This window comes from Phascolarctos cinereus, unplaced genomic scaffold (assembly GCF_003287225.1).
Source record: "Phascolarctos cinereus isolate Bilbo 61053 unplaced genomic scaffold, phaCin_HiC Scaffold_2;HRSCAF=192, whole genome shotgun sequence".
In the NCBI taxonomy this organism is placed as follows: Eukaryota; Metazoa; Chordata; class Mammalia; order Diprotodontia; family Phascolarctidae; genus Phascolarctos; species Phascolarctos cinereus.
Genome location: NW_027555625.1, coordinates 223174435 through 223195578, shown reverse-complemented (window position 1 = coordinate 223195578; position 21144 = coordinate 223174435). Strand labels below are relative to the sequence as shown.

Genomic DNA, 21144 nt, shown 5'->3' with positions numbered 1-21144 from the left:
CTATGTGAACATTGGTAAATCATTTAATCTCTCTGAGCCTCAGTTTCCTCATCTGCAAGATGAAGGGGCTGCAAAGACTAGGTAGCTTCAATGGTTCCTTGTCATTCTAAAATTCCAGGATCTTGTCTGATCATAGTATTATGGCACTTATTAGGGAACATGATACAATGACTCCTCTGGAGGCAGAGGGCCTGGGTTCAAATTGTGACTGATGTTTACTACCAGTGTGATTCTGAGCATGGCACTTAACCTCCTGGCCTCAGTTTCCTCCTCAGTAAAATGGGGATAGAGAGCATAACATCTACCTCACAGAGTTGTTGTGAGGATTAAATGAGATAATGTGTGTAAAGCAATTGGTAAAAGCTTAACTAGTTACATAAACATGAGCTATTAACCATCTTTATTATGTTGTAGACAAGCTACACATCTGTGGGGAACTGCCACATCATGTCTTCCCTAGACTAATAAAATCATAGGTTTGGACTGTTCCCCCTGCTGTTCCCCATATCCCTAACCCACCCCACCCCCCAAAACCCTGACATTTACATAGTGTTTTGAGGTTTTCAGAGGTTGCCTAGTGTGGTGGATAAAAGACCATTAAGACCTGGGTTCAAGTCCCACTTCTAACACATATTGGCTGAATGACCTTAGACAAGTCACTGAACTTCAGCACTTTAAGCAACTCTGAGACTATAAATTGTAGAGAAGGTACCAACTTGCTTTGGCATTGGTAAAGAGTTTCCTCACCTGGGAGTCCCTCATACCAGTGAAATCACAGGTCCAATCCCTTTAAAGTTTGCAGAGCACCTTACATACCTGATCTCATTTGACAAGATTATATATATGGTTCAATCAGCACAAAATCAGCCTCACTACTAGAAAACACATGGGCTCCTGGAAGAAGACAGTTATTTATACCACGTAATCAAAACGTGTGCTGAGAATATGGCTTAACTGCTGTAACCTTTATGGGTCTCTGTTCCTCCTTGTTCTTTGCAGACAGAAAAAGGAAAGAAGCTGATTAGGGAAGAAGGGAAGAAGAAACTGAGGTGGGGGGAGAGGGAAGCAAAGTTCATTACAAGGGTCCTGAGCGCTTCCAAGCCATGCAAATCACCCCAAACGTGCCGGTGCTCTCACCCTGCTCTCACCAACCTGTTCATACCGGGAAGGTTACCCCAGAAGTAGCGAGCCCTGTGCGCTGCTGACACTTCTTTGGCATCAATCATCACAGGGTTGGACTACAAGACAGAAGACAGGGAAAAGAATGAAGAGGGTCGTGAGCACCACTGGCAAGAGCCCTCCAAGACATACATTAAGGCAGGGCAGCTTCCACCCCTGCTGGACCTTCTTTGGCAAGACTGAAGCTTCCATTAGCTCTTACCTCAGCCACCAGATAGAACCAGAGCCACACACCTGTAGGAAAACCCAGGGCTGATAGGAAGACCAAAAGCTACAAGTCCACCAGGCTAGTATAGGGGAAGAGAACTGGATTTGAAGCCAGTGGACATTGGTTTGAATCCCAACCCTGCTATCTGCTTCCTGTATGACCTTGAGTAGGTCACTTAACCTCTGACCTCAGAGAGATCACCTGACTTCAACCTCTGACCTCAGCTATGTCACTTAACTTCTGTAAACTGAGTGCACTGGATTCGACATCCTCCAAGGACCTTTCCAGCTCCAAATCTACATGTGGTGACAAAGTCAACGTCTGCTTGCTTCTACTTGCTGGTGCTTCTCTCCACTCGAGAATTGCCTTTTGTTTAGTCTAGCGTATGCTGTGTGCTGTCATTGTTATTCAGTTGTGTCTGACTCTTTGTGAACTCATTTGAGGTTCTCTTGGTAGAGATACTGGAGTAGTTTGCCACTTCCTTCTCCAGCTCATTTTACAGATGAGGAAACTGAGGCAAACAGGGTTGAGTGACTTGTCCAGGGTCTGAGGCCGGATTTGAGCTAAGGTCTTCCTGACTTCCAGGCCTGGTGCTCTAACCCACTGCACGCCTTAACTGTACATTGTACAAGCTGTATTTCTACATCTACAGATTGTTTCCCACAACAGAATGCAATCCCCTGAGGGCGAGGATTGTTTCATTTTTATCTTTTTATCACCAGAATCTATCCTAGTGACTGGAAGAGTATAACATACGAATATATATTATACATATACGTAATATATGAATGTCTGTTGAGTATAAGATATATCAAAATTTAAAACTGTTGAGATAAAAAATAAATTAGACCCACTGGGATCTGTTTACTACCTTTGTGACTTCACCTTTCTGGTCCTCCATATCTTCAACTTAAAAATGATGGCCTTTGAGGTTTCTTCTAACTCAAAAAAATCCCATGATCTCAGAATCATATCACTCTACTTTTCCTCAATGTACCTTCGCAGGAAAACCCAAGGCCATGTTGGATCTGCTGTGAGCACCACACCCTAATGCCTCCCACCAAAAAACTAGGTTTGGCATCAGACAGCTGGTTTAGGGAGGCGGGACCTCGGGCTCATAGATGGGGAACTGAAGAGAACCCCAGAAGCTGCCTAGTCCATTTTGACAAATGAGGAAACTGAGGATCAGGAGAGTGAACTGCTTGCCAAGGTCACATAGGCAGTCAATCAGGGTCAAAGCCAGGATTTAAACCTAGGTCCCCTGGTGCCAGCAGCAATTCTCTTTCTACCAGGCCAACGGTTTGAATCTTAATAGCTTAATAGCTACGGGACCATGGGAAAGTCACATAACCTCCCCTATTCAGAATTTCCTTCTCTGTAAAATGAGAGAGAGGGTTGGACTAACCAAAACCTTAGATTCCCTTTCAATTACAGCGCTATGATAGATGATGGCCATCACCCAGACTGCTTACATTTAGGATATGGTGATGAGAATGACCAATGTAACAACAACAGAGGTCAACAATAACACAACGGGGAAGTCACATCTACATCAGCAACTCTGTTCTCAATACCCACGCTTCCCCTCCCACAAGTATCCACCCTTTGAGTAAAGCACCCCAACTACTGCCCTGGCAATTCTAATTCACCTGTGCAGCAGAAAAGCCCTGGCCTTAAGAACATGAATAAGGGACAAGAAACCAATTTCTGTGGGCCATCCTTCATTTTTTGTTACTTTTTTTTATTTTTGGCAATTGGGATTAAGTGACTTGCCCAAGGTCACACAGCTAGTGTCAAGTGTTTGGCCTGAGGTCAGATTTGAACTCAGGTCCTCCTGACTTCAGGGCCAGTGCTCTATCCACTGTGCCAGCTAGCTGCCCTCCACCTTAATTTTTTGACAATAAGAATGGTTTGGTTGGTCCTTCCTGATATAGGTAACAGAGTAGTGAATAGAGGGGCAGGTAGGTGGCGCAGTGGATAGAGCTGTGTGACTCTGGGCAAGTCACTTAACCCCAACTGCCTCACCTAAAAAGAAAAAAAGAACCTCTTTCAGAGTAGTGAACAGAGTTAAATGAGTATAGGACTTGGGAGTTAGGAAGAGTGGGGTTCAAATCCTGCCTCAGACACTTTATAGCTGTGTGATCCTGGGCAAGTCCTATCCTATCTTGGCCTCAGTTTCCTCATCTGTAAAATAAGGGGTTTAATTTAATGCCTAGCTCTCAATTTATAATCCTCGATATCCACAAAATTACCCCTTAGGGTCAAGCAATTCTTGTGACCAGTTTCCAGAGAAAGGAGCAAAAGTCAACCCAAGAGAAAATTCAGTACATTCTCTGGAAAAAGTTCTTTGTAAGCCCTTAGCAATGATGCTCACCTGCCATTGCAAAGGGGAAAGTCTTTTTCCCTTCCGCTAGCTTTTGCTCTGAGGGATGGGATGAGATGAAACCCAAGGCAGGAGAGGACCCTATCCAAGAGCTGGCCAAACCAGCATAACCAGCCTCACCTCTAGAAAGCGTGAGATGTCCCGCTTGTCACTGACCCCCATGGCCACCACGTTTTCAAAGAGCCAGAAGAAGGGGCGGTCATCACCTTCCTTGGGCCGGGCCTCGTGCAGAAGGCGGTAGAACTCAAAGAAGAGCCGTCCAGTGCCCTCTGGAAGAGCATAAAACCAGATTATCAGTGGGGACCCAAGAGAGGGTCAAGCAGCAGAAGAGAGAAAAGCTAGTGCCTGCACCAGAGGCTATGAGAATTGGGGGTAAAGGGCAAAAAGGACACACGAACACAGAGGAGAGACAGCTGAATCCCAGGTCAGAGAATGCAAGTATTCCGGGGGGAAATTAACAGAAAATCTCAATAAAGGAAAAGAGCAGAGTGAAGACCACCTACCATAGAGACCTTTCCGAGCAGGGTTGACAATAGAAAGGTCATTGCAGGGACTGCCTCCAATCACCAAATCAAAAGGGCCCCATTCCTGTATCTGTGAAGGAAAGAGATGTAATAATGAGCCCTTAGCTCCACAAGAGAGGAGAGGCAGCATTCTGAACATCAGGAAAGGCACATGAGGGGCAGTCTAGAGGCTGAGCAATATTCTTGCTGCATCAGCCAGGGAACCAGTGACATCTGGTAGCAAGAAGGGCTAATCCTTCTGCTTTGAACTGGGCCTTTGAGGGAATAGAATCCATGCCAGTCTTAGCTACACCTTAAGATCTGTGGATTCTGGAATGAGACAGCCTTGGGATCTAAGCAGGGAACACAGGTAAATCCAATCAGGCCAGATCTCCCTACATAGACAAGGGTACAGGAAGCTAGGCCAAATCTGACTCTACTATTGGTATCGTGTGACTTTGGGAAGGTCACTTTCCACAAAATGAGGATTTGGCCCCCTTAGGTGCCTTGCAGCCTAAGATTTATAATGATCCCAGGATCTCATTTTATCTAAATTCCAGGGGACTTCTAAATCCAGGTTAGGATTATCAATCTGCATTACTGGTCATTTTAAGGGCAAAGAGTGACGCATTTAAACAATTTTCAAAGCTCCTGAAAGTTGGAGATGTGGAACCATTCCAGTGTGGGCCAACTTTATCCAGGCTCCCCTATCTGGCTGTATCCAAGTCTACTGAGTGTGCTATATATAGTGAAAAGACCACTGGATTTGAAGTTAAGAGGACATGGGTGCAAAGCCTAGCTCTGCCTGACACCTGGGTAAGTCTTGTGTCTCTAGGCCTCAGGCTCTTCACTTGTAAAATGAGGAGTTTGGTCTGGATGACCTCTGAAGTTCCTCCTGGATCTTAATCTATGACCCTTGGACTCTATCTCCACTAGGACAATCCCTTTCCAACCTGCTCCAATAAGGCACAGCAGGGTTCCTTTGGTCTAGTCCTTGCATGGCTAAACTCCTACCTACCAAGGCCCCGAGGAGGCAGACTAGGAGAGCGAGTGAAGGTGGGGAAAAAAGCTGATAGAGGGGCAGCGCAGCATGACGAGTCGTTAGGAAGCCCTGGGTACCAGTCCTACTTCTGATACATACTAGATATGAGACTCTGGGCAAGAGTCTCCACACCTAAGAATCTCCTATACTACTTAAATCATGGGTCTGAATCCCTACCCCCCAAAAAGAAGGGACAGAAAGATAGGACAGAGAGTAAGAAGGACAAAGGTTGTTGGTTTTTTGTTTTTGTTTTTTAAGTAGGTAGAGTTGGCTGAAAATGGGAAAAATAAAATAGAAGGAAAGGAGACAGAGAGCAGGTGGGGTTCCTCTGCATGGTGACATACGTGCTTCTGTGTGACATTGCGGACGTCCCCCACGTACATGATCTTCCCTTGGTGCCGCACCATGCCCACAGTGATGGAGTCCTCACACACCTCTGAGGCAATGTAGCGGTCTACCTGGATCCCCAGGTCCTTCAGCACCAGCAGTCCTGTGGTCAGCCAGCAGAGAACACTACCATTTGCTGTCATCCATGACTCTGAACTTGGAGACTGGTCTAAAGCTGGGCCTGAACAGTCTTGCTAGCTTGGTGTCTTTCCCACCCTTTCCACTATTCCCAAATACTGCCAGGGCTTTTCCCAAAGCCCTGGATTGTAAGAAGCCCAATTCTAAATCACCAAGATGCAGCTCTCAGAGCAAGGATCAGGATTTCACCAGATCCTCTGAGTTCGAATTAGTTTGAGCTGAGTTGGACTAGATGATGGAGTGAGTTGACCAAGTTGTTTGAATAGCATACTAGATAGAGCTTCAGTGGGGCCTGCTGATATAGGACATGCTCACTTGGGGCAAAAGCCTCCAGCTAACTAACTTAAAAATTGGGTCTATGAAAGACCTGGAATTACTCTCAATTTTGTAGCCTTGTCCCCAAGAAGCTGAGCTCTAGAGAGAATATCTTAAGACAAGTCTGATCCACAATCCATTTCAGGTACCTAAAAGCAGCATGGTAAGTACAGTGGACACAAGAAAGAGCGCTGGACTTGGATTCAGAAAGATATGGGTTCAAATCCAGCTACTGACACTTACTACCTGTGTGTAACTATGAGCAATCCTCTTAACTTCTCTGAGTCTCAGTTTCTTCAGCTATAAAATGGGGATAGATATTACCTCAAAAGGTTGTTGTAATAGATGTAAATCAGTGTGCAAAATTTTAAGTGCTAGATAAATATTATTAACATTCAAACTAAAGAAGACTAGAGTCAGGGAACTCACCCCTCAAGGTTCACATAGCAAGTCACTGCAGAAGATGTAATAATTAATCCAGGGTCCTCATCTTTGGGCATTTGTAGCTTCCCCAGGGAGTCATAGTTAGTAGTAGGGTCATGATCTCTCCCTACCTTCATTCTAACTCTTATGAAAAGATGAAAATTCTGAGAATAGATACTTCTATCTTAACAGTGATCACAAATATGTTTTACATGACTGCACACGTATAGCCTATATCAGATTGCCGTCTCGGAGAGGGGAAGGATAGAAGGAAGAATTTGGAACTCTTTCAAAAATGAATGTTGAAAATTGTCTTTCCACGTTAATTGGAAAAAATAAAATACAATAAAAAAAAAATAAAGGAGATTGATCACAGTGTAATGGAAAGCAACCTTGGTTTGGAATCACAAGTCCTACGTTTAAATCCCATCTCTACCACTTACTAGTTTTATGTCGTTATACAAGTCACTTAACTTTTCTGTGACTCAGTTTCCTCATGTGCAAGATGATGGGTTGGACTAGTGGACCTCTAACTGGACCTCTTCCAACTCCATATTTATGATCCCTGCTCTGTGAAACCCATATAAAGAAATTAGGAGTCCCAGTGTCTTGGCCCCTTACCCACCTGTGGCAATTCCATCGAAAAGAGATAGCACCCGGATTGGCTTCCGTTTCTCAGCTGGGACTGGGGGATAAACTTTGGGAGGGTCCTAAGTAAGAAGCACAAGGGCCTAAGTAAGCATTGGGGTAGAAGATTTTTAAGAAGAGGTTTACCTTCAGATAACTTTGGCCTATTTTATAGCCAGAATCATATCATCTCAGCTTTACCAACCCAAATTAATGGCTGAGCTCAGCTTGGCTCCTCTTATTTATTCCATCTCAATTTCTCAGATTAACAGGAAAGAGCCCCAGACTGAAGGGCAGGAGCTTATCATCCAAAGGAAGATAAAGGGAGAAGAGGCCCTCAGGGGACACTCACAAACTCCTGGTCATGGTTATTGGCGAAAAACATCTGGAGGCGTGACGGCCAGTCCTCTCGCCGCCGCAGCAGCCCGTAGGTGCCTTTGTGCCCGCACATGTAGCAGTTCCAAGGGTCTTCTTTGATGGCTGCCTGGGCAGCACCTGGGCCCACCAAGAGGTCCACACATTCCACACAGAAGCACCTGGGGCCCCAGGGAAGAAGAAAGGTAGATGGTTTAGCTCTGCCTGTTTCTCTGAATCCTAGGGTTCTGAGAGTTGGAAATGAAATGAACAAGGTAAAAAGCACTGGACTTGAGACAGGACATCAGCTGATCCCAAGTGGCAAGAGAGCTAGCCCAGGGCTGGAGGCAAGGTTTGCCTGGGGGCATGATGCTAAGTGTCAGGGCAGGAGGGCCCGGGATGAATGTGTGTTTGGTGCTAGGGATTCGGAGGCTGCCCTCACCTGCAACAGTTGTTGTTCCCACACATGAGGACCTCTCGGCCCCCACAGCAGATAGTACAGTATGACTGGTAGCCATCATCGTCGTACTGATAGGCACACTCCAGGAAGCAGTTCTGTAAGCATCAGAAGCAACACCCAAAAAGCACCAGCATCAGGGAAAGCTCCCCCAACCTCCAGGAAACTAGGGCAAAAGACTGACCCAGAACCCAAACCCCCAGCCCAGGGCTCTCTTCTTCAGTCCTAGCTTCATATGTCAGCCTCACTTGGGAGACTCCAGCCAGCACTACAATGAGGCAGTGTGGTGCAACAGGAAGAATACTAAATTGGGAGCCAGAGGAGTAGGGTCAAATTCTGGCTCTGCCATTTGTTCCCTTGGTTAATTTGATAAAGCCCTTAATTTTTCTGGACCTCAGTTTCCTCTACTCTAAAATGAGTTTAGGCTAGATGGTCTCTCTGGTTCCTTTCAGAAATAAATCTGTGACTCTATGGTCTCCCCAAGCCCAATCCAGGCTGACAGAGCAGGGTGGGAGCTGCTCATTCTCTTGATTCTGTCAAGACCACCTCAATAAAAAAAAATAAAAAAATAAAAATAAAAAAATAAAAAGACGACCTCAAGATGACAGGGTTGGACGAGATGGCCTCAAAGGCCATCTTCCTTCTCGCTCTAATGGGGAGTAACACGAAGATACCTGGGGTGATGACTAGTCAGCAGTCAACCCTGCTTCCTCAGGATTTTCCCTTAATCTCTCATTCTGTCCTACACTCACTAAGACCCTGGGGTGGGGACAGCCCAAGAAACAGGGTTCCCAATAAAAGAGAACACATGACATTAAGAGAAGGAAAGAAATTTTTTAAAATTTTTTTTAGGCAATTGGGGTTAAGTGAGTTGCCCAGGGTCACACAGCTAATAAGTGTCAAGTGTTTGGTCTGAGGCCGGATTTGAACTCAGGTCCTCCTGACTTCAGGGCCAGTGTTCTATCCACTGCACCACCTAGCTGCCCCAGGAAAGAAATTTTTCAAAGGAGAAAAATAACAGGGAGCCCAAAGGGAAATATTGGATGAGACAGAATCTTTATCAACCCAACAGAAGAAACTCCATGCCTCCACACCTTCTTCCCATCATTAAAAACAGGTCCATAGCCCAACCCTGCCACAGACTAGGAAATGCAGAAAGTAAGGAAGCCATATTTCTGGGATAAGGAAAAGAGTCTCTTGAATTTTGCAACCTGGCAACACCTCTGTTAACTGGCCCCCTACCTTGCAGTTTTGGCACATTCCTCCGATGAAGAGGGGGTGTTCCAGGGTGACGTTGAGGCTCCCACAGGAGATGCAGATGTCTGAGGACAGATAAGGCAGGTAGGCATCTCAGTGGGATCTGACCAATGCCTTGCCCAGTCTGGCTCAGCATGTCAAGAGGAAAAAGGAGAAAGGTGTGATGCATGAAGTAGATGAGAGGTCATGAAAGAGATGGAAAAGTTCTCCAGGGCACGAGAGTGGAAAATGCCTGTTCCCTAGATCTAGGATGCCAGTTCTTATCTCCTGGAGCAGCAATGTCTACTAGAAACAAAAACAAAGCCATAAAGGAGTGTTCACTACAAGAAGCACGGTCTCCAAACTTGGGTTATCAAGAGAATTCATCCATGGCCCATTTCCAACCCTACTTGGTCTCAAAAGGGCCCCATAGGACACAAAGAGGACAATATGGTTATTACTAGGTTAAATTTAATATACGCTTTTTAAAAATTTAAAAGAAAAAAAAGTTGTTTTATATACAATACTCTGTTGTTCTTTGGGTACTAAAATAGTTCATGTTTGTTTATGATTAAGTTCATGATAAAAAAAAAAAGGACATTTAAAAAAGAGGGCAGAGCCAAACAACAAAAATAACCCTCTTCTCTTAAAGTTTCTGTGGAATACACTGACATGTCTAGAGGCAGAAAACCATTGTACTCAAAGAAGGCAGTTTTGCAGTTCCATTCCTGGGCTCCTCTTTCAAATAGCCCCAAGAGCTAGGGCAGGGGGGGCTTATCTACTTTGATGACAAATAACTGGGATGGGGAAGGGTTTGGCCTAGTTCAGATAGTCTGGTAGGATGGCAAATAGGATTATGGTTCTGGAACCCAGAATTCTTGACTCTCCTCTCTTTCAGGGCTTAAAAGCAAAGGACTATAATTCTGAAGCCTAATTCTTAGGTATTGGAAGAAGACCCTGCAGACTTTGGGTTTTCCCTTTCCCTACCCTTCAACTAATGGGTGGATTTATATAGAGGTAACAAGGACATTTATGGATGCTTTCCCCTAAATGAGGGGGGAAATGCCTGCAGGGAGGTAAAACAACGTGTCTATAAGTAACAGCTGTATACATTAGGCTCCCAGCAAGTACCTTCTAAGTAGATTCCCCAAGAAGCCCAGAAGATGGCAGAAGACATGTCATCCCAGCCACAATCCACTAACTCACCTTCAATATTCCTGCATTTCTGCCGCACCTCATATACCAGTCGCTCTGCAGAGACACCAAAAAGCAAAGAAAGGGTCAAAGAGTAGTAAAGGTTTTTGTGGCTGTCCGTGCCCTCCGGCCTGTCAGCCCCCTCCCAAGAGTCTCCAGTAGGCGGTATATCCTGGGGCCACCGCTACCTCTTGTGCGTTCGTCAATGATCTCTTTGATCTTGGGCTTCTCTGCTGTGCTCTTTCGGGGCTTTTTGGCTGGTGGAGGTGGGGCATAGGCAGCAGCTTCAGGCTCTACTGGGGCCCACATGTCAGTGTAAACTTCCTTGTAGGGATTTCTCTCTTCTGTACAGGGAGGAGGGTGGAAGAGCTGGTTACTGGCTAACAAAATGCCGGGTAAGGAACAGAGACCCAAAGCGGGTCTCTAACCAGTCCTAGCTAGGGTTGGGCTATCTCAGGTCTATCTCTAGTTTCTAATGTCCAAACCCTCTGGAGGAGGGGGTGGGGTGAGGGTGGGTGAGCAGGAGAAGCAGGGTGAGCCCTGAGGTCCCATTGGGCCAGCTCCCCCTACCAAGCTCTTGCCCTGATTACAGAAAGAGGGGAGGGCTATGGCAACTACCATCGTTTTCCAAGCATGAGTGTGCTCTCTTTCCCTCTCTCCCCCTTCCCCCTCCCTGCTCTTTTCCCCAGTCCTTTGCCCCTAGTTCCAAGCTCTGTCAGGCTGGCGTATGCGGTTTGGGCTGTTGGTGTTTACCTTCTGGTGGCTCCAGGCCCTTGGGGCCAGAGGGCTGGAAGCCACCAAGAGCCCACTCGATCATTTGTTTGTTCTGCACTTCCACGGCCTTGGCTGTGTCACTTTCATCGTTCTCAGGGCAGGCCGGAAACAGCTTCCCGGCGCGGCTGCTGGCCACCTGTAGGGCAGCACGTTAGGGGGGGAGCGTCATAGCCAGGTTGGAGTGAGGGAGAGAACCGCAGGTGCACAGCCAGACTAGAGGAGAGCAGTGGGAGTGGAAATAGCCAGGATATGGGAGTAGAAGGGGGGCGGGCGGAGCACAGATCAGGTGGAGTGAAGGAGGAGAATGTCTGAGGAAGAACAGAGTAGAAAGGGGGTGAGGTGAAGGGAACAGGAGGAACTGCAGCCAGAGGGCCTCACAGACCACAGACTTAAAGATGGCATGGCAGAGGTCGTCTAGTACAACCCTGATCCACAATTGTGAATCCCTCTTTTGATGTCTTCAACAAAACAATATTTAGCTTCTCCTTGAAGACCTCTTGTCAGGGAGCAAGGAAGGGAGCTTGCTACCTCTCAGAGTAATCCATTTCACTTTTAGATACTACTTATCATTAGCAAGCTTTTGCTTACAATGAGTTGAAATGTGCCCAGCTACTTCCATCCATGGGTCCTAGCTTTGCCCTTTGAGGCCAAACAGAAAAAAAGTCTAACCTAAGCCATTTGATTAGGGGGCTGTTTCACTTTGGGCTTTGTATCTATCCCCAGAGCCAGCACATTGTTACTAAAGCAATACTTGGTGATTGGTCACTCTCTACCACAATGCGCCCTTTGAAATACTTGAAAAAGATAGCTAGAAAGTGTTTTTCCCTAACCCTCAACAACCCTGCCTTCCCCAGATCTTTTCTTCTCCAGGCTACCTACTAATAGCCCTTGTTTTTCAAAGGATTCTCCTATGATCAGACTCCAGCTTGTTGGCTAGATAATTTAAGATCAAAGAGAGGTCTCTATTCTCTCTCTACTAGTCACCAATTTTCCTACCCTCTAACTTCAACTTTCTGGCCTTTCCCTCCCTCTCACCTTTGAGCCGCTAGCAACTCACCTGAAGGACCTCATAGATGGCTTTCCGGTACATGGGCTGCTTGTTATATGTGGCCTGGTGGAAGGCACTGCAGAAGGAGCTCAGTGGCATCAATTTCTCAACACAAACCTGACAGAAACACCAAGGCAACAGAGTGAAGGTCGGACAAGAATTCTGGAGTTTTGGAAGACCACAAACCATCACCCTGAATTAGCAAGAATGCAGCAAACAGCAAAGACTGTTAAAGGCCACTCCCATACCATTCAATTTCAGATACCACCCACCTCCATCTGCCCCCAAATTTAGGGCTGCAGGTCCTGTGCCCAAGTGGCACCCTACCCCAATAGCCACAAGCCTCTAAGAACTCACCACTGAAAACTTGCCATCTCCAAACCACATGACCCATCGAGTGCCTTCAGCTGCTCGACTTCGGCCTGTCATCCACCAGGATACAATTCGGCCGGGCCACCAGGAGAAGCCCCGCAGTTTTCCCCATACCAGTTCCCCAATGCCAAAGCCCCGGCCATCCTGTAGCCCAAAGAGGTAAAAATTATTATTAGAATTGTCACCAAGATACCACCCCCTCCATTGTCTCACTGCAAAAGTTCTCTCATCTACTTTCTGCAACTGCCCAAGACAGTCTCTGTGACAGACAAGGAACAAAAGGGCCTCCTGGAGAAATAAATACTGGAGCTGTCTGAATGTGAAAGCAAGTTGATTATATTGAGAGGGTGACGGCCTTGAGAAAAATAAAAGCTTGAAGCTTGGGGGAGAATTGGTGTTGGGTGGGAGAATGGGAAGGGGAAGTAGAAGAGCTCAGGCAGGTATTAAGTGTAGGAAAGAAGTACAGAAATTATAATAACCAATCCTGCCTCAAGGAAGAAAAGATGAGGAAGAGCATTGCCTCCTTTCACTGGAGAGGTAGGTGGACTATAGGTATGGACACAGTGTTAGTATTATTGGTCAGAATGGTTTGGCTTTTCTTTCTTTCTTTCTTACTTTCTTTCTTTTTTTAGATTGCAAAGTATACTGGGAGGGGGAGATGAATAAGTGGAAATGACTATGATATGAAAACAAAAGATATCAATACAATTTATTTTTCCTAAAAAGATGTACTACACCAACACTCACCTCATATTCAGGCTCATCATCAGTGGCCTTAGCATTATTCTTGTCCCCAGCATCAGCCCCCACTGGCTCAGGTGTGGTGGCCACAGTGGGGGAAGCAGGATCAGTAGGTTGCTGTAAAGCGGGAGGACTGGCCTCCTCGACCTTCTGCGGCTCTCCAGTCCCCTGGGTTTCCTCTACGACATTCATCACTGCGATGACCTTGGCTTTCTTCTCAGCCTGAGAAGAGCACAGGGAGAAGTATCCAATGGAACTGTTGTTGCAGTTACGTTGAGGTTCCCCAAGGAAAATTCAGGGCTTTTGCTCTCAGAGAGAAGATTCCCTGAATCTTGAAACCACCAAGGGAATGGCAGGAGGATAGCCACCTCTCCGAGAAGTTGTAACAACTTAATAAACCAATTCACTTCTTAAAAAATGTAAATAATGCTCACAATTATAAGCCATCCTTCCCAAATTGAATGCTACCTCCTTCATTTCCTCTCTAGGGCTCTGCCACAGACACTGCAATCTCTGAGGCCTCTTGGACTCTGGGTGCTGTGCTAAGACCACCAGAGAATAAGAGAGATGGTGATTTCATTGCTGGTACAGTTTGGCCTACCTGCCACCTGTTACCTCCTGTCTCTTTTTCTTTTCCAGTTAAGAAATCTCACCCCCCAAGTCTCATCTTTAATTAATCTTCATATAACTTCTTAACAGGCCAGGTATCTATTTTCTCATACTTAAAGAGCCCAAGGTTTTGAGTCCCTCATATGGCAGCTTGGAAAAATTAAAAGCTTTCAGCCCAGAGATGGTAAGGGGGTCAAACAATTGGGCAGAAAGAGATTACAGGGGACCCTTTGGCTGGCACAGGGTATAGCTAGCACTGATTGGCAATTCTATCGAGCATATACAGTCCTGGGTCACACAGGGGCCCTTCCTATGTAAAGACACTACCTTGGAAACACCAAAACTTACATATCCCCAGAATGAGCTCTAAAAATAGCAGCACAAAAAAAGCCTGGAGGTTGGGACAATGCCTCCCCACTCCGAGGTGAGCAGAGCCAAACTTTAACATACAGTTCGAAGTCAAAGAATGGACAGGAAAAATGAGCAAACAACAACAACAAATGAATTTGCCCATAAAAAGTTGGCAATGGCAGCAAGAGGCAAGGAAGATCAAAACATAAACTCAGAAGACAACAAGGTGAAAATAGCTACAAGCAAAGCCTCAACACACAAAAAAAATGCTAATTGGATCCAAGCCCAACAAGAATTACTGGAAGAGTTAAAGAGAAAAGAGTGATAGAAGAAAAATTGGGAAAAGAAATGAGAATGGGAGCAGTTAGGTGGTGCAGTGGATAGAGCACCAGCCCTGGAGTCAAAAGGACCTGAGTTCAAATCCAGCCTTAGATACATGATACTTACTACCTGTGTGACCCTGGGCAAGTCACTTAACCCTGACTGCCTCTAAAAAAAGAAAAAGAAAGAAAAAACAAATGAGAATGATGCAAGAAAATTATGAAAAGAAAATTAACAGCATGGTAAAGAGGCATAAAAAAAAACCTGAAGAAAAGAACACCTTAAAAAACAGAATTGACCCTAAAGGAAAAAGAGGTACAAAATCTCACTGAAGAAAATTATTCCTTAAAAATTGGAATTGGGCTAATGACTCCAAGAGACATCAAGAAACAATAAAACAAAGTGAAAAGAATGAGAAAATAAAAGAAAATGTAAAATATCTTATTGGAAAAACAATTGACCTGGAAAAGATCAAGATGAGATAATTTTTTTTGGGGGGGGGAAGATGAGATAATTTAAGAACGATTGGACTGCCTGAAAGCCATGATCAGAGAAAGAGCATGGACATGATATTTCAAGAAATTATCAAGGAAAATTGCCCCAATATCTTAGATCCAGTAGGTAAAATAGAAATAGGAAAAAAAAATCCACCAATCACTTCCTAAAAGAGATCCCAAAATGAAAACTCTCGGGGATATCATAGCTAAAATCCAGAGCTCCCATGTCAAAGATAAAATACTTCACACAGCCAGCAAGAAACAATTCAAATATTGTGATGCCATACATAGTCAGGCTCACACAAGATTTAGTGGCTTCTACATTAAAGAAATGGAGAGCTAGGAATTTTCTGGAAGGCAAAGAAACTTGGATTACAACAATGCTGAATATCTAAGAAGCTGAATGCAGATGGAAGTATACTATTTGCTCTCCTTTTACTTTGTTGTTTCATTCTCTCATAGTTCCTCCCATTAGTTCTAATTGTTCTTTATATCATGCCTAATGGGAAAATATGCTTAATATGAATGTATATATCAGATTGTATGCCATGGGGGGGAGGGGGAGAATATTTAAAACTCAAAATCTTATGGAAGTGAATGTTGAAAACTAAAAATAAATAAATTTTTTTTAAAAAGGCAGGGTAGCAATTTTGATCTCCAAGCAAAAACAGACCTAAATAGAGATAATCAGGGAAACTACATTTTGCTAAAAGGTACCATAGACAGTAAAGTCACATTAAAAAATTTTACAGCAAGTTTCTCTGATAAAGGCCTCAATCCTCAAATATATTCTGAGTATAAAACTGAGTCAAATTTACAAAAATAAGAGGCATTCCCCAATTGATAAATGGTCAAGGGATATTAAACAGGCAGTTTTCAGAAGATGAAATCAAAGCTATCTATAGTCATATTTTAAAAAATGCTTTCAATCACTATTGGTTAGAAAAAGGTAAATTAAAATAACTCTGAGGTACCACTTCATACCCATCAGAAATGACAAATGCTGGCGGAGATGAAGGGAAAATGGGTATACTAATTAACTGCTGGTGGCCTAGTGAACTGGTTCAACCATTGTGGAGAAGAATTAGGAACTAGGCCCTGTGATCTTGAAATATTCTACTGTCTGTATCTCAAAGAGATCAAGGAAAAAGACCCATATGCACAAAAATATTGATAGCAGCTCTTTTTGTGGTGGCAAAGTCAGAAATTGGGGGATGCTCATCAATTGGAGAATGGCTGAACAAATTGGGGCATATGATTGGGAGAGAGTACTATCATGCTGTAGGAAATGACAAGGGAGGTGGTTTCAGAAAAAACATGGCAAGATCTATATGTACGAATGCAAAGTGAAGTGAGAAGAAGCAGGAGATCATTGTACACAGTAACAACAACGTTGCAATGATGATCAGCTACAAAGGATTTGTACTGATTAATGCAATGATCCAAGACAATTCCAAAAGACTCATGATGAAAAAATTCTATCTACCTCCAGAGAAAGAACTGATGAACTCTGAGTGCAAATTGAAGTATAATTTTCTCACTTTATTTTTCTTGCTTTCTTGTGGATATATGGCTAATATGGAAATACATTTTGCATGATTTTACATTATAATGGATATATTACTTGTCTTCTCAGTGGGTTGGGGAGGGAGAAAGTTTGGAACTCAAAATTTTAAAAAAATGCTAAAAATAAATTTTAAAAGATTTTTTGGGGGGAAAAAAAGAGGAAATTACAGTGTTAGCAATATCACTGGTCCTGTCCCCACAGCCATCACTGAGGGGATTAACCACTGTGGAGGACGGGCTCACACTAGCCCTGCTACCACCAATACCAAACACCCTAACCATCTGTTACCAATGGGCAGGTAAGCCCAAGAGTCCCAGGAATTACAGTCCCCCAACTCCCATACCACCTCAACTCCCATACCACCACCACCACCTCTGATACCAGCCTGGCCCATGCATCCACTGTTCAAGACAGTAACACTAATGGAGATGTGATTGGGCAACTGCCTTTACCCCGCCAACTTCTCAGTAGTCAAAACTATTGAAGACACAGAAAACAAAGTTTTTAACCCCAAAGTCTTTGGCGTTGTCAAATGGTTCAACATCAGAAACTGCATGGTTTTATTAATGGAAATGGCATTGAAGATGTAGTAACATCTATATGGCCATTGCACCCTAATGACTACAGGTCCTTCCCTTCTAACTTGAAGCTGAAACCTCCTGTGTGTTGACTCCTGTGTGTTGACTTCTATTAGAATGTGAATTCTTTTTGTACAGGGACTGTCTTGTTTTCCTATTTTTATTCCTAGTGCATAACACAATGGTTCATACAGTCTGAGAGTTTAATAAAAATTATTTTTTTTATTCACTCATTTATTCCTGGCTAAATTCTTCTCTAGATTTTCTCTCAGAGTAGGGTCCACTAATATATTAGCCTACCCCAACTCCCCAGGCAATAAATTTCCTGTAGACTCAACTTTCAATGGCCCAGTTTCAAACTTTGACGCTCTTCCTACTGCTATCGGGCAGGCAACTGCACCTAGATTTCTAACGTCCAAGTGAAGCTTCCTCTGGTTCAGGTAGAAGATTGTGCTGACAGTCTTTGTCACTTTAAGTTACTTTAAGACACTGCCCACTCTATCTCTGCCCCAGTCTTCCTATCTTCCTGCTTCGAATTTTGGAATCCTAGGATCACAGATTTAGAGCAGGAAGGGACCTCAGATGCCATCTGGTCCAGACCCCTCATTTTACAAATGAGGAAACTGAGGCCCAGAGAACTTCAGAGATTTGCCCATGATCACACAACTAGGTAAGTGTCTAAGGAAGTGCTTGGACCAAGGTCTTCCTAATTCCAAGTCCAAGTCTCTAGCAGAGATTCACTGAGAGGCCTCTCTGCTCATAAGTCTACTGTGGATCAATCAGGAAGCAATTAGTATTAAGCACTTTCCGCAAGCCAGGCACTGTGCTAGATGCTAAGGGTACAAAGACAAAGGTTAAACAGTTCCTGCCTTTGAGGAACTTACATTCTAATTGGTGGAGATAACACAGATAGGGGAATGATGGACAGGCAAAGGCAGGTTTCTTGATGGAAAGGTCACACTTGAACTGTGTCTTCAAGGAAATGAGGGGTTCTAAGAGGCAGAGGCGAGGACAGTGGACTTTCCAGGCAAGGGGAAATAACCGAAATAACTGAGACAGGACATGGAATATCTTGTATGAGGAACAAGGTGACCAGTTTGGCTGACCAGTAGCCAAAAAACCCCACCAAAAGCCCAAAAACCCAAATGAGGTTGAGGGAAAGTCAGGATACAACTGAAAAGATTGAACAACAAAAGACTGTATGAAGAGGAATGATGCATAATAAGGCTGGAAAGGTTGGTTCTGGTTCCTGTTGCCAAATTCTACAATGTCAGTCTAGCTGGAACATTACCTTTCTGGTGCATAGAAATCACAATGTCAAACTCAAGTCATCTCTCACAACACTTTCCACACCATCTCTAAAGCATTATTTGCAACCTTGTCTTTCTTCTGTGCTGCTATAATTCACATTTAATCCTTGTCTTTGAAACCTTCCCACTGGTTCCCCCAACACTTTGAATATCAAGAAAATATTCTTGACTGGAATTTTTTGAGGTCCATTTTAACCTCCTACCTTCCACTCTTCCAAGGATTTGGGAAATGTCATTTAGCCAGCTTTTACTGATGTCCCTTCAAGCTCTAAATCTTTGACTCTATTATGCATCAAACACCTTAGAGATATAAATACAAAACAGTCCTTTCCCTCTAGGTGATTATATCTCCTTGGAGGAATACAGCACTTATTCATTAAGAAGGTCTTTACTAAGTTGGGGATGCTAAGACACGTGGGTGATGGTGAAACAAAGGCAAAAATAACATAAACCCTGTCCTGTAAGAACTGACATTCTTAGGGGGAAAGATTATGTGTAGATAAGTGAATAAATTAGAAAATACACAAAGTAATGAAGGGATTGTGGTAAACTAACAGCTAGAGATGGGCAAGAGATGAGAAAAGTTCTCCTAGAAGAGAATGTGAAATCAGTCAGGAAAGAGAAGATGAAGTCAGATTGTAGAAGGTTTTAAATGCTCAGTCAGAGCATCAGAGGCATTTGAATTTTATCCTAGAGGAAACTGGGAGTCACTGAAACTTCCTAAGTGTTATATACATGTACACTGAGAGGTATATTATACAAAGTATCACAAAAAGTCATTCAAAAAGAAGAGAGCCCTGGCAGTAGGAAAACCTAACCAGGAGGGAAGGGGCATCCAAACAAACAGTTCACGGAAGGGGTTGAGAGTGGACAAAGTTTAAGAAGCCGTGCAGAAGAGGAGAGATTCTAAGTCCTGGAAGGTGAGGAGGGAGAGATTCCAAACAAAGGGGATCATTTATGCAAAGATAGGAGAGGTGAGAGATGGAATGTTGAATACCACAGGGGAAAAATAGCTGTCCAATTTGACTGGAGGGAAGAAAAAATGGAGGTACATGAGGGAAAAAAAAGATAAGTACATGGAAAGACTTACATGGAAAGACTTACATGAACTGATGATGCTGACTGAAGTGAGCAGAACCAAGAGAACATTGTATACAATAATAGAAACATTGTTTCGATGACCGACTTTGATAGATTTAACTCTTCTCAGCAATACAAGGATCTGAGACAATCCCAAAAGACTCAAGACAGAAAATGCTAACCACATGCAGAAAAAGAAATATGCAGTCTGGATGCAGATTGAAGTATACTATTTTCTCTTTGTTTTTTGTTTGTTTGTTTATTCTTTCTCGTGGTTTTCCCCTTTGGTTCTAATTCTTCTTTACAACATGACTAATGTGGAAATGTTTAACATGAGTGTACAAGTATAGCCTATATCAGATTACACAACATCTTGGGGAGGGGCAAGCAGGAGAAAATTTAGAATTCAAAATCTTATAGAAGTGAATGTTGAAAACTAAAAAACAAATACATAAAATTTAAAAGAAAGACAGACAGATAGAAAGAAAGAAGATAAATTGTAGAGGGACTTTAACTGTCAGGCTAAAGATTTTATCTTTTATCCTAGAGGCAGTAGGAAGCCATTGAAGAGTTTACTCTCTACACTCACCTCCACATCTCAATTCAAATACTATCCTCAATATAAAATATTCCTTAAGTGGAAAAGGTGTGTACTCAACAGCTACCTTCAAAAGCAAAAATGACAAGTCTGATTTCTTTGGACATAAGTTACTTCCTTTTTTCTTTGCTTATGCCATCTCCTAAAGTTTGCCTGGAGGGCACAAATGAAAACTCTTGCTCCCCAGCACCATGCCCTGCACTCAGAGGGCACTCAAATATTAATTAAGGATGACTCACAGGGAACCTCAACACCCACTCATAAAAAGGGATAATGTGTACTCTTCCCCCACAGACAGATGGAAGAATAAAAATGCTCGTAGATGGGGGGGGCCCTCAGCTGTGCATTCAGGGCATCCAGTACACTTCAATTACTGCTCCTTCCCTGACATTCCTACATTTAGTTACCTAGCAGGGAATTTACCCTCAATTCTACTATTTGCCTGCACATGGGGCAAGCTTGGACAACCGCACTGGCATTACGGTCTCTCAAACTTCTCCCTTCCTCTGCTCCCTTCTCCCATTTTACCCCCTTTTCTTTGATCTTCCTGGGAACCTATAAGAGATTCCATTCTGCCACTCTTACTGGAGGAATAAACTTCTGCCTCAAGGCCCCCCTTCTAAAAAAGATGGTCGGGAAGAGGCAGCGGGCTCAGTCCCTAATGACCTGACCTACATTAGGCCACTGACCTAGAAGACCCAAAGGTTCTTTTTGCTCAGAAGTTAATGAGCCACTGGGGCCCAAGGGCAGCACCTCTCTCAGTCAATGCAGAGGACAGAAGAATGGGGGAGGGGTGATGGGGGGCGGGGAGAGAGTCTTCCCATCAGCCTGAGAGAATAGACGGAAACTTTC

General features: G+C 43.9%; 1 protein-coding gene across 2 annotated transcripts in view; it reads right to left on the bottom strand.

Annotated features, from left to right (window-relative positions):
- DNMT3A (DNA methyltransferase 3 alpha) overlaps positions 1-21144 on the bottom strand; it is a 154503-nt gene that overhangs the window by 13378 nt on the left and 119981 nt on the right. Inside the window, exons 7-20 of one of the 2 annotated variants that reach the window (XM_020983946.2) lie at positions 13388-13603; positions 12626-12784; positions 12278-12385; positions 11200-11356; positions 10635-10790; positions 10459-10503; positions 9259-9338; positions 8002-8114; positions 7558-7741; positions 7204-7288; positions 5660-5805; positions 4274-4364; positions 3891-4039; positions 1153-1238 (exon numbers count right to left, since the gene is read on the bottom strand). In XM_020983946.2, the coding sequence (XP_020839605.1) occupies positions 1153-1238; positions 3891-4039; positions 4274-4364; positions 5660-5805; positions 7204-7288; positions 7558-7741; positions 8002-8114; positions 9259-9338; positions 10459-10503; positions 10635-10790; positions 11200-11356; positions 12278-12385; positions 12626-12784; positions 13388-13603 (1775 nt within the window). Of the gene's footprint in view, positions 1-1137; positions 1239-3890; positions 4040-4273; positions 4365-5659; positions 5806-7203; positions 7289-7557; positions 7742-8001; positions 8115-9258; positions 9339-10458; positions 10504-10634; positions 10791-11199; positions 11357-12277; positions 12386-12625; positions 12785-13387; positions 13604-21144 lie in introns of both variants that reach the window. The other variant, XM_020983945.2, reaches the window with a different exon arrangement.